The sequence below is a fragment of the Panulirus ornatus genome, chromosome 5, assembly GCF_036320965.1.
Source record: "Panulirus ornatus isolate Po-2019 chromosome 5, ASM3632096v1, whole genome shotgun sequence".
Lineage (NCBI taxonomy): Eukaryota > Metazoa > Arthropoda > Malacostraca > Decapoda > Palinuridae > Panulirus > Panulirus ornatus.
In genome coordinates, this window is record NC_092228.1 from 15,784,352 (window position 1) to 15,802,424 (window position 18,073).

The 18,073-nt window shown below is 38.2% G+C and overlaps 1 protein-coding gene across 8 annotated transcripts in view; it reads left to right on the top strand.

The window, feature by feature from the left end:
• The window catches only part of Cdep (Chondrocyte-derived ezrin-like domain containing protein), a 729,829-nt gene that overhangs the window by 660,097 nt on the left and 51,659 nt on the right, over positions 1-18,073 (top strand). For all 8 annotated transcript variants that reach the window (XM_071661711.1, XM_071661716.1, XM_071661717.1 and 5 more), the window contains one exon: positions 6,879-7,107. In XM_071661711.1, the coding sequence (XP_071517812.1) occupies positions 6,879-7,107 (229 nt within the window). The remainder of the gene's footprint in view (positions 1-6,878; positions 7,108-18,073) is intronic.

Consider the following 18,073-nt stretch of genomic DNA (forward strand, 5'->3'; position numbering starts at 1 on the left):
CTATAATTTCCACGTTATTGATTGACAGGAAAGGGAAGTAGATTATGGATGTAGATGTAAATACAAAGAAAAGATCAATGGATCAGCAGACATTAAAGAACTTTTCCAAAGATTGATTAATCTGTGTGACTCATTCACCCTTGTACTGTATAAGGAAACCACAGACCGACAAGAGGGAACAGGATGGCAGATCTTTTTTGTATAACATAGCACTGTTTTGAAGTGTATAAATGAATGATACAGTGGAAATAAGTGAATGTGAAATTGATACAGCAACAGAGGACAGCTGTAGATTGAGTGACATGAATTATCCCTCAACAAATCAAACTTGAGACATTATTGAAAGCATTTTAAACTCATGTCGGAGTGGGATCTTCAGAGATCTATCTGTCTAACTATCTATCCATAATAACAGTTACACACTCAGAAATTTACTATGAGAAAATGCAGCAAAAAACTGTTGAGCTTGTACCAAAGAAAAAGAATGCAAGATGGAAAATATCAAGAGACAGAAAATTGTGAATGAATAGAAAAGTAACATGGTAAAAGAGGAAATGGTTAGCAATTAAAGAGGCACGACTACGAGTTTGAAGAGAAGATGAAGAATGCAGAAGCAGAAGTAATGAAAGACCACAGAAGAGAACAGAGCATGAATGAAGAGAGTTTTACAGAACATGCAAAAGAATCCAGAGTATGACTCATGAAATTTGGATTTGTAAAGTTAGGAAACCTATAAAACTTGGATGATTTCAGGGCTGGGAACATAATGCCAAAACTCAGATGATTCTCAAAATATGGAAATTTGGTATGCCTGTGAGTGACAGGCTCATCAGTCGTATAAGCTTATCATTATAGTATACTGTATTTATGTACAACATTCATTATTTCTCTGTTGATTTGATTATTTTGGCTTTTGCATTACCATATCATTATATGGTAATGCAAAAGCCAAAATATTTGTTTACGCTATGCACATGTAGAAAAGTATTTTTCCATATGGGGTGGATAAATTTCAAAACTAGAATGTCCTGCTTAGGTCACTGCACCTAAAGAAGTACAGAGAGCTCATAGAGAAGGTTCAGAGAAGGGCAACAAAGATGAATTAAGAGAACTAAGTTACAGTGAAAGGCTGGAGGTTTTAGATTTACCATCTTGGAAGAGAAGAGTATGGAATGATCTAATGACGCCCTTTAAGTTTTAAAAGAGATCTGTGATATGGACAGTAAACAGTTTTTCAAGAGATTTAGGGATAGAGCAATCAGAGGGCAGAATTCATGAAAAAACATGCCATAAACTATGTAAAGAAATACTTTTATAGTATATAAGTGGTGATTGAATGGAATAGTGACTGAGGACATGGTTAATGCTGTCATCAAACATAAATTTAAGGGATTGTATGATAATAGGGAATGTTCAAGAGATGGGGCCTCATGAGTGAAATATAACTTCCTCCCTATACATTACAAAGATAATGATATGAATGTTTAATATATACATAGAAAACAAACTTGAAATGTGCTTTTTCATATGGTCGTCAACAAACTAAGTGGGTGTAAACAAACAAGATAATGCATAAACACTGCACAAGGAAATTTAAGGAATGGAACACAATGTTTTACCATAAAAGGCTGAAAGAACTGGAACTTTATAGCCAAGAAAGAAGAAGAGAATGATACTTTATGTATGGCAACAGATTTAAGGTATACAGGAAAATATACTAAACCTGAAAGCCTTTCAGCAAGAACACTATGAAACATACCAAAAACATCTGCCATGGTATGTAAAGGCCTTAGACTAAAGTTCAAACAGCTGTTTGATATGCTACTGGGAGAAATATATGTTCATAGAACAGCTACAGAAACATTTGAATGAAAACTTGACATGTGGTTGAAAAAGTCCCAGATAGACAAAGAATAGATAATCATGTAATTTAGATGACAGTAGAGAGGAACATTGTTATTCATCAAACGTAATGTGCTATGAGCTCTATCCCTGCCATCATTGCATTGTATCATAAGTTGGTAGGTACACTCTTTCTCTCTCTCCCCTGTTGTTGCTATGCAGTTACTAACCCCATTATCATGTACTTTACAGTACCTCTTGTCACATCATTTCATGTGTTGATTTTGAAATCCCATCTCGGATAATTCTCACAAGGAAATTCTTTGAATATTAACACCCTCTTCCATTAGTTTTTAACAGCATCATTAATGGTCTAGTAAGTATTTGTGCTCACTCCTTGAGTACTCAGGGCAAGATTTCATGTGGGTCCTGTACCTTATGAAGTAAGGTCTTTCAGTATCATGATTATATCATGTCTGAAAATTCTCAACATTTTCCTTGGTGATTTCCCCATCTTATCTATCGAGTTTTGGGTAATGTGTTCTCCAATGTGAAAACACTTTGGAATTTTGAGTCAAGCTAATCACACAATTAATCTTTTGATTGCATGATCTTTTTCCTTTGAGTCCTTTTGTCTTATTATTTGTTTCTCAGCCAGTAAGCTGCCCCCTTTGAGATTATTGAACTTCCTTAGATTAAGTTAACCCCACCCTCATATTTCTTTCAAAAATTTTTCTCTAGTATGTGTGTGTCTATGTTTGATTGATTATTTTGTGTATTACAGGGAAAGTTTCACTCTCCTAGGTTGTATGTGTGTTTGTAGTTATGTGTATCATTGTTTCCAAATGTTACTGTGTCCTAATTATTCTTCTAAGAGATGTTAAGGATTTTCAGTGTATTACAAATGTGAAACTTTATTAGTCATAAGTAAATCCTTTGTTCGTTTTTGAACTGAGAATATGATGGATTAACCTCATTATATTTAGTGGTTGTGTTTTTTGCAGAGTTTATCTGCTTTTCTTTAAATCTTTGTTTACCATTAAGTGAGAATTCCTAAAATTGCAAAGAAAATTGACTTAGCAGTGTGTCATATTTGGTCCTCTTACTAAGGTATTGTGGTAACTTATGATACTGTACTATGTCACTATTTCAAGAATCGAAATCAAATCTCTTCTCTTCTCCTGTTGGACTTGTTAGGTACTCTATGGGAACTTACTATGGTTTAAACAGTTACACAGACAGAGCATAAATTTTCCTAACTCCTCCACTTGCACAGACTGAATGACCTTGTAGGTACTCTCATTACCAACTGGCTTGATGCACAAGAATAGTGTGTGCCAATGAAGTTGTGTTCTTATACTAATATGCCTTCAAGAAAAGTGATAGTTGTTGGAGTGGACACTTCTTTTGAAAGCATTTTTATATTTAGTTTGATTTTATTATCATTATAACTAAACTATTTACATAAGAGTTCAGAACTTGAATCTGTATATGATAACTAAACTTGATACATTCACTTCTTTGAAAATTTGATAAAATGCTAATCAAAGTAGATATATTTGTTATTTTCCTGTAACTTCAGCAATAATATTACTGTGGATGTTTTTTCTTAAGCAAACTTAAATCAAAGGAAAGTGAACTCATAGCACTCCAACTTCTGTCGCTCATGGAAACTATAATAAACTATAAAAACTAGGCAGCGAGGGCAGTGTTACAGATAACTAACAACCACTACACCTTTGAGGTAAGTCCCAGTGTTGTGGCAATGCCTGCCTGATCTACTGTCGTGCTGCTTTATTACAGCGTTACAGAACATGTTTGCATGCCTTCTAGTACATGTTGTGATGGCATTATAAACGATACAGACTTTTGGCACTTAGGAACTGCATTTTATCCTTTACAAATATTTAATGTAAATGAATATACTTTCATTAGTAGAATTACTGTATATTAAATGTATAGCTGGACTGTAACCTCTCCATTACATGTAGATTTGACTTAAGTTGATAGAATTAGTGCATATGCATGATTTTTATCGAGCTTTCCAAAGTTGGCAGTATAGAAAGAACTATTCAGTATATTAAAAGAAATTGAATATCATGAAGGTAGATTTTCTCATTTGATAAGATTTTCAATACACTGCAGTTTCCTGTAGTTATACATTATGGAAAGGATGTACAAATAACATTATTATGAATGCCTGAAGTTTTACATCTTTCCTTTCAACTTCTGGAATGTTGCCTGTAGATTTTATTTGTAGATCTAGAAGCTCCCTTACACATAGCAGGTTTAAACACTTAACACAAAAACTCCTATACTGACTGTCCTAGGGTGGGGTGTAAGCATAATATTAGGAAAGAAACAAATTGGATCTTGGTTCACAGGGTATAATTGATACAATATATGCAAAACTGAAATTATCCTAGTATGACTGCTGCTCTGCTGTTGTTTTATTTCTCCAACCATGTTTCTTTGTTGGTTATAATGGATTTTTCTGCTTGTATGTTCATAGACATTTTATTTGATGTATATGGAAGAATTTCCAAATTAAGATATACAATATATGAAGATTTGTAGAGCCAGTGTCTTATTATTCATGTGGGCTTGCAGTGAAATCAATTATAATGGGCCATTGATTGGGTTGTCAGTAAAAGTTAGTTTCACTGAAATGTTGAAACAAGTCTTTGTTAAGTATTGATTAAGATTGTGTGTCACCCTTCAGAATATTGCAGTTGGTTGGAGAGTTAAGACATGCTAATGCTAGCTTCTATTTAGTATGTCTGGCAGTAGACAGGCATTGCCACTCATTGGACAGACAGTATAAGAGTAGCTAAATGCTGTTTAATCAGAGCCTGTATTTGTTGTAAATGTTCCACAGTACTGTTAATATATTGTAAAATTGAAAGGTTCAGGGAATGTTATATCTTATAAAAGCAAATTGAGTATCTTATTTCAGAAAAAAAATCTCGTTAGATGGAAAAAGCATACTACAATTATGCTTCAAATTCATTGTCATTAGAGAGCTGTAAATTGATTGTTATCAAATTTGAAACAGTAAAAAGGTTTTTTGAGAATAGTTTAGGTGTTTCAAAATTAGAAAGTTGTAGAGATTCAGGCACACTATGTGCTAAAAGTTTCCCTCCATCCAGAATTGCCTTACTGAAGAGAGAGTTGTGTGAGATATTACATTTTGAAGCTGAATGTAATTACTTTTCAGCAAGGGAGATTATGATACTGGACTAAATCATGTTTGAAGGGGCAGAATGACAACTGGTACTGATATATAAATAGATACATTTGTTTATTTGTATATTGTTACAGGTAGGCAGTATGTGCAGACATTTTAAACTATATAGAATTTTTGTAAGTTATAGGACATGGTTGTGATTAAGCTGCAGTTAGCAAACACATAGAAGCATCTGTTGACCTTTTCATATATTAATAAACCTGGCACTGGAGGGTTTTTTAACATAAATACTAAAAGATACAGACAAAATTTTTATTTTTATTTTGCTTTTCTTTTATAGGTTTAAAAAAATATCACCAGAATTATATAAAATGCATTTGAATTCTTTCTTCAATTGAAATTTTGAAGTTTAATTCCAAGCTCCCTACAGTTTGTATTGGTGTGAATCACTTTAGTGATAAACACAACTTAATTCTTGGTTGCTTTCCTGATATTGCAGATTCAGCAGTTTTGCCTAATAAGAAATATTCTTTGTAAGAACCAACTTAAAGCCTATTTGATAGTTTATTTTGTAAGTTGACCTGCTGAGCAGGAAGGCATCCTGATGGGGTAACAATGCTCATATATCTGAGTAACAAAAATGTCCATTATAGGACAAATGAGTGAATTGCTGTGACTGATGTGGAGACCAAACTACAGCCATATCATTGCACTGTCAATGATTTACTCTTTTTTTTGTTAGAATTGCTGTTAGTGTTTGTTTTAAAGATTTCCAATTCATTTTGGGTGTAAGGATGTGGGCATACAGCAAATCTAATGGATAACAAAATACAGTGAAGTATATAAGATGACAGCGTTTGGCTGATAGTTTCCTTCTACACATGTTACTGATGACTGTAGGTCCTTAATGTGCTACATTTTTAGTGAATATTTTATTATTTTTGTATTATATCCAGACACATCTGCATGCATACAAATATGTGTACATCTGTTTACTCTGCCAAACATGGACAATGTGCAGATCACTGATGAGCATTAATTGCACATACAGATATAAACAGGCACACAGACATTTTCTAAAGTATTAGGAAAATTTGCTTATGATTTTGTGGATATATATATATATCTTGACTTTTTTTGATTGGTTTAAAGCATGGTCATGATTTCTCTTATCATAGCTTCATTCAAAAGTTTACTAAGCCTTGTAACTTTTATGAGTTCTGAAAAACCATTGGTTTTCATGGTTCATTTTTGTTTGTGCCAATTTTTTTTGTTACATTCATTTGATAGTGATTATATGTATGTCACTGAAAAAAATGGGTGCTTCTTTTGTATATACAGTATACATAAATATATTAAGCCTCATTGCATGACGTTGGGCCTGGGTATATGCTTATGATGATAGTTTCGGTATTCAGGGAATCCAGTAGAAACAGTCATGCTCGTAGGAGATCATATCTAAGCTTTGAAATTTAATGTAATTGTTAAGTAGATACATCAGCTAACAGTTGGGCAGCTCTTACTGTAAGGTAATACCTTAGTTGAAGATATTTTTGATTTGCAGGTCAAACAGTCAACAAATAGTAAAAATTAATGCACAAAACTGAAAGTTAATCATCATTGTTGTCTTTGTTCTGCTACAAGTAGATTTTGATCCATGGATACTTTGTTGTCATTACTTTGAAGTCATGGATGAACAATAAGAAAGTTTTATAGTGAAGGATTTTATTAAAAGCTGTGATAATGTTAGTATCTATTACTTTGTATATTGCTACATGTTAGTCCTATATAATCAGTAGGTAAATCATTGTGTAATCCAGAGTTATTAATTCTGGTATTGTCCTAACAGCTGTCAATTCAATGCAAGTTCAAACAGCAACTGCTCCAGTTGACGCTCCAGCATCAAGGGTCAGTAATGAAACACCATCCCTGCCTCCATATGGCCCACCTTCTTCAGAGACTGAAAGTCAAGAGCAGCCCGTCAGTGACTTGTCCACCCTATATGCCTCTCCAGTTAATACTACACCACTTTCTGCACACAAAGAGAATATTCCTCTCTCAAATCATGTCAGTAATAGGTATGTTCTTAGTGGTAATATTGTGAGAAGAGAAATAGTAATGGAATTACACTGAATGTCAGGATTCTTGTTTACAAGGAGGAAAATGACAGTTTGCAAGTTAATTGATATGTTCCAGATACAGGTACATCACTGATTTTCTGGCAACTGATGGTTCGGCACCTCCTTCAGTCCGGACAAAATTACATGAGGGAACTTGAAATTACCACGGTCGCCAGACTAGTATACTGGGCAGCCACAGATAGCGTTGTGTGTAGGTCGCACTTATTTACATTCTTTACACTGCACTTGGTGGTGATACCACAATTTTGTGAGATTCTTAGCTTATTTTGCTTAAATTTAACCCTAGCTATGGCTTCTAAGACATATGAGTGTTATTCGTGGTGTCAAATGTAAACACCAGTCCATATCAATCCAAGATAAAGTAGAACTGTTGAAAAAAATGGACTGTGGTGTTTCGGTGCATAAGCTGTGTGACATCTACAACAATAGTTCATCAGCTGTTTATGATATAAAGAAGCAAAGGGAGAAAATATTGAAATTCTATGCAGACAGCGATTCCAAGAAGCAAATAACGATTAGAAAAACTATGAAAGATGGTAAGAGTACTGAGCATGATCAAGTGATGATGCAATGGTTTTGACAGCGTCGGAATGATGGAGTGGACTTCTCAGGTAGCATGATAATGGACCAGGGTAAGTTGTTCCATAAAGAACTTGAATTACAACATGAGCTTGACCATAGTGAAGGATGGATTCAAAGATTCAAGAAGCGTCATGGAATTTCCATGAATAGAGTGTGTGGAGAAAAGCAGTCTGCCAACCATGAAGGAGCTGCCAAGTATGTGGACAAATTTGCAAAACTCATAGCTGACGAGCACCTTGGTCTTGAGCAGGTGTATAATGTATTTGCGGAAGATGAAAGCCGGCAAGGCCGCGGGTTTGGATGGTATTGCAGTGGAATTTATTAAAAAAGGGGTGACTGTATTGTTGACTGGTTGGTAAGGTCATTTAATGTATGTATGATTCATGGTGAGGTGCCTGAGGATTGGCAGAATGCTTGCATAGTGCCATTGTACAAAGGCAAAGGGGACAAAGGTGAGTGCTCAAATTAGAGGCATAAGTTTGTTGAGTATTCCTGGGAAATTATATGGGAGGGTATTGACTGAGAGGGTGAAGGCATGTACAGAGCATCAGATTGGGGAAGAGCAGTGTGGTTTCAGAAGTGGTAGAGGATGTGTGGATCAGGTGTTTGCTTTGAAGAATGTATGTGAGAAATACTTAGAAAAGCAAATGGATTTGTATATAGCATTTATGGATCTGGAGAAGGCATATGATAGAGTTGATAGAGATGCTCTGTGGAAGGTAATAAGAATGTATGGCGTGGGAGGTAAGTTGTTAGATGTAGTGAAAAGATTTTATCGAGGATGTAAGGCATGTGTACGTGTAGGAAGAGAGGAAAGTGATTGGTTCTCAGTGAATGTAGGTTTGCGGCAGGGGTGTGTGATGTCTCCATGGTTGTTTAATTTGTTAATGGATGGGGTTGTTAGGGAGGTGAATGCAAGAGTTTTGGAAAGAGGGGCAAGTATGCAGTCTGTTGTGGATGAGAGAGCTTGGGAAGTGAGTCAGTTGTTGTTCGCTGATGATACAGCACTGGTGGCTGATTCATGTGAGAAACTGCAGAAGCTGGTGACTGAGTTTGGTAAAGTGTGTGAAAGAAGAAAGTTGAGAGTAAATGTGAATAAGAGCAAGTAGGGTTGAGGGTCAAGTCAATTGAGAGGTAAGTTTGAATGGAGAAAAACTGGTGGAAGTGAAGTGTTTTAGATATCTTGAAGTGGATTTGGCATCGGATGGAACCATGGAAGTGGAAGTGAATCATAGGGTGGGGGAGGGGGCGAAAATTTTGGGAGCGTTGAAGAATGTGTGGAAGTGGAGAACATTATCTCGGAAAGCAAAAATGGGTGTGTTTGAAGGAATAGTGGTTCCAACAATGTTGTATGGTTGCGAGGCATGGGCTATGGATAGAGTTGTGCGCAGGATGGTGGATGTGCTGGAAATGAGATGTTTGAGGACAATATGTGGTGTGAGGTGGTTTGATCGAGTAAGTAATAATAGGGTAAGAGAGATGTGTGGTAATAAAAAGAGTGTGGTTGAGAGAGCTGAAGAAGGTGTTTTGAAATGGTTTGGTCACATGGAGAGAATGAGTGAGGAAAGATTGACAAAGAGGATATATATGTCAGAGGTGGAGGGAACGAGGAGAAGTGGGAGACCAAATTGGAGGTGGAAAGATGGAGTGAAAAAGATTTTGAGTGATCGGGGCCTGAACATGCAGGAGGGTGAAAGGCGTGCAAGGAATAGAGTGAATTGGATCGATGTGGTATACTGGGGTCGACATGCTGCCAATGGATTGAACCAGGGCATGTGAAGCATCTGGGGTAAACCATGGAAAGTTGTGTGGGGCCTGGATGTGGAAAGGGAGCTGTGTTTCGGGGCATTATTACATGACAGCTAGAGACTGAGTGTGAACGAATGGGGCCTTTGTTGTCTTTTCCTAGCACTGCCTTGCACACATGAGGGGGGAGGGGGTTGTTATTTCATGTGTGGCGAGGTGGCGATGGGAATGAATAAAGGCAGACTATGAATTATGTACATGTGTATATATGTATATGTCTGTGTGTATATATATATGTATACGTTGAGATGTATAGGTATGTATATTTGTGTGTGTGGACGTGTATGTATATACATGTGTATGTGGGTGGGTTGGGCCATTCTTTCGTCTGTTTCCTTGCGCTACCTCACTAACGCGGGAGACAACGACAAAGCAAAATATAAAAATAGATACATTTCATTTACATTTGATATTTGTTTAATTTAAATTTCCAGAAGTCCATGATATACTTAAAACATATGGGAGATGTATAATTAGTGGGTTAGAGGTGTGTTGATGAAATATTATTACGTGACCATGGTTGGTCTGGCAAAATGGTTAATTTGGCAAGGCTTTGGAAGCAAGAGTGCCGGAAAATTGGTGGTGTACCTGTACTGACTTTAAACTTTGTTTTGTGTACATATTTCACATGACTTTTCTTAGAAGTATGAATGTTTTGTGAGCATGGTAATTTTGATATTATTAAGCCTTTTGTTGCGTGATAAGATTGTAGGGGGATTCTTCAAAATATCTAGATATCTGCTGAAAAGTTAATGTCCTTATTTGTTTTTCCATTTTTTGATGTGACATTACTCTAGATATAGATTTATGAATAGAAACACCTTGAAATCACATATAAGCATGAAAATTGTAGTTATTTAGAAAGAGAATTACAGCTTTTTATTAGAAATTGATATCCATTACACTCACTTGAAATTATAATAGTGGTATGGTATAAAGTCTAAAATGTTAAAATGAGTAAATGCAGCATGCACTTAGATTTTTTTAAAAGATCCATAAAAATATATATTTTACATATGAACAGAAATGGGAAAACTCAGAGATGTTACTGAAATCATTTTCCATTATGGTTAAGACATCATTTTAAAAGCATTCAGCAAAATGTAAATGCAGTGTACATTTAAAGTACTGTGGAAAAGGTATAAAAAACAATCACTATATGTTTAAATCTCTCCCATTCTTGTTCACCATTTCCCTAGTGAGTTAGCTAAGGGGAGGATTACCTACCCAACTCCTTCCGTATGAGTTAGTTACCTTCTGTGACATGCAGGAGATACATTAGTTGTATTCTTTCTCTCCCATCCTGTGGGAATTATACTTATATGTTGACAGAGAAAAAAGAAAAATATTAAGGACCACACTTTTATTCCCATGTGTTCCAGGTTTGGTAGAGGGAGATACTGTTTCATACACATCCATCCTTTGAACTTTACCACATATTCATCAGCAGAAAGTTTAGTGGTTTTTTTCTTGTTTTTTTTTTTTTTTCTTTTTTTTTTTCGCTGTCTCCCGTGTTTGCGAGGTAGCGCAAGGAAACAGACGAAAGAAATGGCCCAACCCACCCCCATACACATGTATATACATATGTCCACACACGCAAATATACATACCTACACAGCTTTCCATGGTTTACCCCAGACTCTTCACATGCCCTGATTCAATCCACTGACAGCACGTCAACCCCGGTATACCACATCGATCCAATTCACTCTATTCCTTGCCCTCCTTTCACCCTCCTGCATGTTCAGGCCCTGATCACACAAAATCTTTTTCACTCCATCTTTCCACCTCCAATTTGGTCTCCCACTTCTCCTCATTCCCTCCACCTCCGACACATATATCCTCTTGGTCAATCTTTCCTCACTCATTCTCTCCATGTGCCCAAACCATTTCAAAACACCCTCTTCTGCTCTCTCAACCACGCTCTTTTTATTTCCACACATCTCTCTCCCTTGCGTTACTTACTCGATCAAACCACCTCACACCACACATTGTTCTCAAACATCTCATTTCTAGCACATCCACCCTCCTGCGCACAACTCTATCCATAGCCCACGCCTCGCAACCATACAACATTGTTGGAACCACTATTCCTTCAAACATACTCATTTTTGCTTTCCGAGATAATGTTCTGGACTTCCACACATTCTTCAAGGCTCCCAGGATTTTCGCCCCCTCCCCCACCCTATGATCCACTTCCGCTTCCATGGTTCCATCCGCTGCCAGATCCACTCCCAGATATCTAAAACACTTTACTTCCTCCAGTTTTTCTCCATGCAAACTTACCTCCCAATTGACTTGACCCTCAACCCTACTGTACCTAATAACCTTGCTCTTATTCACATTTACTCTTAACTTTCTTCTTTCACACACTTTACCAAACTCAGTCACCAGCTTCTGCAGTTTCTCACATGAATCAGCCACCAGTGCTGTATCATCAGCGAACAACAACTGATTCACTTCCCAAGCTCTCTCATCCAGAACAGACTTCATACTTGCCCCTCTTTCCAAAACTCTTGCATTCACCTCCCTAACAACCCCATCCATAAACAAATTAAACAACCATGGAGACATCACACACCCTACTTAATATTCATATTTCACCATATCTAGTAATGGCATATTTTTTTTTTTTTTTTTTTCATACTTGTTTGCCATTTCCTGCTCTAGTAAGGAAGCCTTAGGAACAGACAAAAAAACAGCCTCATATGCTAACATCCACTTTTTAGTTGTCATGTATAATGCACCAAACCTAGAGCCCCTACAGACAGACAGGCCGTACTTCATATGCCTTAGCTCTGCACACTGAAAGCACATCACCCTCTGTATTCCACCTCACTTTAATTTGGTCTTTTCCATGCATGCTTTAAACCCATCAACATGTTCAGGCCCGAGTAACTTAAAGCATTTTTCAGTCTCTCTCTCTCTCTCTCTCTCTCTCTCTCTCTCTCTCTCTCTCTCTCTCTCTCTCTCTCTCTCTCTCTCTCTCTCTCTCTCTCTCTCTCTCTCTCTCTCTCTCTCTCTCTCTCTCTCTCTCTCTCTCTCTCTCTCTCTCTCTCTCTCTCTCTCTCTCTCTCTCTCTCTCTCTCTCTCTCTCTCTCTCTCTCTCTCTCTCTCTCTCTCTCTCTCTCTCTCTCTCTCTCTCTCTCTCTCTCTCTCTCTCTCTCTCTCTCTCTCTCTCTCTCTCTCTCTCTCTCTCTCTCTCTTCTCTCTCTCTCTCTCTCTCTCTCTCTCTCTCTCTCTCTCTCTCTCTCTCTCTCTCTCTCTCTCTCTCTCTCTCTCTCTCTCTCTCTCTCTCTCTCTCTCTCTCTCTCTCTCTCTCTCTCTCTCTCTCTCTCTCTCTCTCTCTCTCTCTCTCTCTCTCTCTCTCTCTCTCTCTCTCTCTCTCTCTCTCTCTCTCTCTCTCTCTCTCTCTCTCTCTCTCTCTCTCTCTCTCTCTCTCTTTTTTTTTTTTACCGTCTTATTTACAGTCTGCAGAAACACCTCGTCCACTTCCCCTTATATTTCCAAAGGCAGTGTCACACATTCTTGTTTTAACCTCATCTCTTGATTGCCATCTGCATATGTTTAAGCATGGAATTGTTAAGGTTTCTAGATTATTCTACATCTATGTTTTGGTTCCATAGGATATTGATCTGAATGAGGCGAGGCAGGCACTGACTGGGTGCTGCAGGAAGCGGTTGCTTGATTATGCACCCGTTGTGCATAGAAATCTCATGAATACCCACGTTTTGTTGCTTTCAAGCAAGAATTTTGGCTTGAAGCACAGGTGGAAGAAATACAGCACCCAGGAGCAAAATTTCCAAAATGAAGTGGTATGGTTATCCTAGAAGAGTAAAGAAAACGTTATTCCCTCAACACAGCCTTAGGCACACTGAGGCAGGTTGCTGGTGCTCATACTGTTAGAATCATTTAATGGAAATGGTTATACAAAGAGGAAAAAAAACAAATGAAGGAAGAGAATTCCAGTTTAGCTGTTCAAGTGAAGGAGGTATCATAACAACCATTCTTCAAGTGGCCAAACTCCAAATAGAAACTGTTGAAAGCAGCACCCAAACATATGCTGCAGTCCAAGCCTTGGTTGTGGGGACATATGCAGACAATTCATGAGAACTGTAGCCAAAATAATATCTACAGAATAGAGAGAGAGCAGCAGCATCATTGTACATGGAAAGGGAAGGTTGGAGAAAGGTGATGACAGGAGAACTAATGAGATGGAAGGTCTTTGATTCCACTGTAGTTAACAGAGAGGTGGAGGAGAAGCTATCCCAGATGTGTGAGCAGTGTTCCATACTTGGGCAAATATAACCTCAGGAGGTACAAAATAACTGCTCACAGTAAAAATATTTACTGCACCTACACACCACTTCCATCTTTTGGGAAGCAGACTTTGTAATGTTGAATATGTGGGTTTTTTAGGACAGAGTGGAAGATTTGGTTATGCCCAACATGTGTATGTTCTTACACAGTTGAATTGTGGTGTTTTGAAATTGAACAGAGGTAAACAACTGATTCTTAGAAAGAGATATAAGGAGAAATTGCATTTAACACCTTTAAATTTTACAAGGTTACTGCTTCCCTACTCTGAAATGCTGTGCAGGTCTGCATTGAGACAAGAAATATGAACAGTATGAGAAAGAGAATAATTATTAAAGGGAGGAGGAAAGGAAAAGTGAACTGAGGTATGCAAAGTTGAATCATCATCATAAGAATGAACAAGGTTAAAAGTAAAAGAGAGATCATTTATATAGAAGAGCATAGGTGATAGGACAGAAACTTGAACACCACTACTGATAGGATAGAAAAGGGAAGTTACTTCATTGATGACCACCATGATGGAACAGCCAGGGAAGAAACTGTGCATAATGACAGTGAGGAAAGGGAGTTTAGAAAACAGAAGTGTCACCAAAATCCCTGAGAGAGAAGGACCAAAGGGGAGTAACATACGAGATAAGATTTCCAGTAGACCTAACCCTGTGAAATCCATATTGGTGACCTGAGAGAAGGGAATGGGATTCTAAGTGTATAAGATAGTGAGAGTTCAGGAGGTTTTCAGAGTTTGGAGGTAGCAGAAATGAGACCTGTGTGGTAATAAATGGAAGAAAAAGTGAGTTTTTAGGCAGAGGCAAAATAGGTGAGCGAGGATTGGGGCTAGCACAGAGGCAAACCCCCTTCCCCCTGAATTCAACAAGGTATGCCATCTGAGCCATATGTTTTGTCCAGCCAAAGCTGGGAGAGTACCTGAAAGACCTTGCTTGAGGAGAATGTAGGAAATTGCATAAGTTAAGTGGGAAGAGATGGTTGTGGAGGATTAGAAGCTAAATCATCCATAGTTAAGTTAGAAGAAAAAAATGTATCATAGAAAGTGGCTTTATTAGTTGGAGAATTAGATTGATCTAGCCTAAAAAGAGGAGGAAAAGTTGAATCACAGAAGTTGTTAGAGATACTTTTGGTTAAGGACCAAAAAGATTTATCAGTTGAAGAAGTCAAGTCAGCACACTTTTTTTTTTATGAAAGTGCACATGGCTCGTTGAAGTACAGTGATTCTGATTAAAATTGAATGCAGGTTGGGTTTCTGGGGAAGGGAAGAGTTTCATGTTCTGATACATACAGTCCCTGTTTCGACAGGCATTAGAGCAGGAATGACTAAACTGCAGTTAAGGAGAAAAGACTTAGAAGAATGTGGAATGTAGGACTCCATCCCAGCTAAGATAACCTATGTTGTGCATTCAGTGGCATGACATGAGACATTCTGACTAGAGAAGCAGTACCCATCCCAGGGAGAGTCTGTAGAAAAGTTGCACATGGATAATCTCAGAAAACAGCATCCCCCTGTGAGGTAGCACCAGGAAAAGACAAAAAGGCCACTTTCATTCACACTCAGTCTCTAGCTGTCATGTGTAATGCATTGAAACCACAGCTCCCATTCCACATCCAGGCCCCACAGACCTTTCCATGGTTTACCCCAGACGCTTCACATGCCCTGGTTCAATCCATTGACAGCATGTCGACTCTGGTATACCACATTGTTCTAATTCACTCTATTCCTTGCACGCCTTTCACCCTTCTGTATCTTCAGGCCCCAGGTGCTCAAAATCTTTTTTACTCCATCCTTCCACCTCCAATTTGGTCTCCTGCTTCTCCTTCTTCCTTCCACCTCCGACACATATATTCTCTTTGTCAATCTTTCCTCACTCGTTTTCTCCATGTGTCCAAACCATTTCAACACACCCTTTTCTGCTCTCTCACCCCATACTAATTTTATTACCACACATCCCTCTTACCCAAATATATTACATTATTCACTAGGACAGTATACTTTGATTTCAGAAAAACAAGAAAATTAATTTAGAGAACCCCCCTGGAAAGGTCACCAAATTGTCATAATTCATCTTTAATCTCTGTTACTATGGTTTTGACAGTTATATAAAAAGGAAGGAGTAGCACTACTCCTAAATCAGTTGTGGGAATGTGTAGTAGAGTGTTGAAAAGTAAATTCTAGATTGATGAGGGTAAAACTGAAAGTGGATGGAGAGAGATGGGTGATTATTGGTGCCTATGCACCAGATCATGAGAGGCAAGTGTTTTGGAAGCAGCTGAGTGAGTGTGTGAGCAGCTTTGATGCATAGGACCAGGTTATAGTGATGGGTGATTTAAATGCAAAGTTAAGTAATGTGGCAGTTGAGAGTATAATTGGTGTACATGAGGTGTTCAGTGTTGTAATTGGAAATGGTGAAGAGCTTGTGGATTTGTGTGCCAAAAAAGGACTGGTGATTGGGAATACCTGGTTTGAAAAGAGAGGTATACATAAGTATACATATGTGAGTAGGAGAGATGGTGAAAGGACATTGTTGGATCACATGTTAATTGATAGGTGTGTAAAAGAGAGACTCTTCGATGTTAATGTGCTGAGAGGGGCAGCTGGAGGGATGTCTGATCACTATCTTGTGGAGGCAAATGTGAAGATCTGTAGAGGTTTCCAGAAAAGAAGAGAGAACATTTGGGAGAAGAGAGTGAGTGAGCTTGGAAAGGAGACCTGTGTGAGGAAGTACCAGGGGAGATTGAGTGCAGAATGGAAAAAGGTGAGAGCAAATGACAAGGGGAGTGGGTGGGGAATGGGATGTGTTAAGGAAAGCACTGATGGCTTGTGCAAAAGATGTATGTGGCATGAGAAAGGTGGGAGGTGGGTAGGTTAGTGAGTGGTGGGATGAAGAAGTAAGGTTGTTAGTGAAAGAGAAGAGAGAGGTGTTTGGACGATATTTGCTGGGAAGTAGTGCAAATGACTGGGAGATGTATAAAAGAAAGTGGCAGGAGGTCAAAAGAAAGGTGCAAGAGGTGAAAAAGAGGGCAAATGAGAGTTGGGGTGAGAGAGTATCGTAGAATTTTAGGGAGAATAAAAAGATGTTTTGGATGGAGGTGAACAACGTGCATAAGATAAGAGAACAAATGGGAGCATCGGTGAAGGGAGTAAGTGGGGAGGTAATAACAGATAGAGATGAAGTGAGAAGGAGTTGGAGTGAGTATTTTGAAGGTTTGTTGAATATGTTTGATGATAGAGTGGCAGATAAAGGGTGTTTTGGTCGGGGTGGTGTGCGAAGTGAGAGGGTCAGGGAGAATGGTTTGGTAAAGAGAGACGAAGTAGTGAAAGCTTTGTGGAAGATGAAAGCTGTCAAGGCAGCGGGTTTAGATGGTATTGCAGTGGAATTTATAAAAAAGGGGGTGACTGTGCTGTTGATTGGTTGGTAAGGATATTCAGTGTATGTATGGATCATGGTGAAGTGCCTAAGGATTGGCAGAATGCATGCATAGTGCCATTGTACAAAGGCAAAGGGGATAAAGGTGAGTGTTCAAGCTACAGTGGAATAAGTTTGTTGAGTATTCCTGGGAAATTATATGGGAGAGTGTTAATTGAGAGGGTAAAGACATGTACAGAACATCAGATTGGGGAAGAGCAGTGTGGTTTTAAAAGTAGTTAAGGATGTGAGATCAGGTGTTTGCTTTGAAGAATGTATATGAGAAGGCATATGATAGGGTTGATAGAGATGCTTTGTGGAAGGTTTTAAGAGTATATGGTGTGGGAGGTAAGATGCTAGAAGCAGTGAAATGTTTTGACAAAGGATGTAAGGCATGTGTACGAGTAGGTTTGCGGCAGGGGTGTGTGATGTCCCCATGGTTGTTTAATTTGTTAATGGATGGGGTGGTTAGGGAGGTAAATGCAAGGGTATTGGAGAGAGGAGTGAGTATGTAGTCTGTTTTGGATGAGATGGCCTGGGAGATGAGTCAGTTGTTGTTTCCTGATGATACATTTCTGGTGGCTGATTTGGGTAAGAAACTGCAGAGGTTGGTGACTGAGTTTGGAAAAGCATGTGATAGATGAAAGTTGAGAGTAAATGTGAATAAGAGCAAGGTTATTAGGTTCAATAGGGTTGAGGGACAAGTTAATTGGGATGTAAGTTCAGAGAAAAATTGGAGGAAGTGAAGTGTTTTAGATATAGGGAGTGGACTTAGCAGTGGA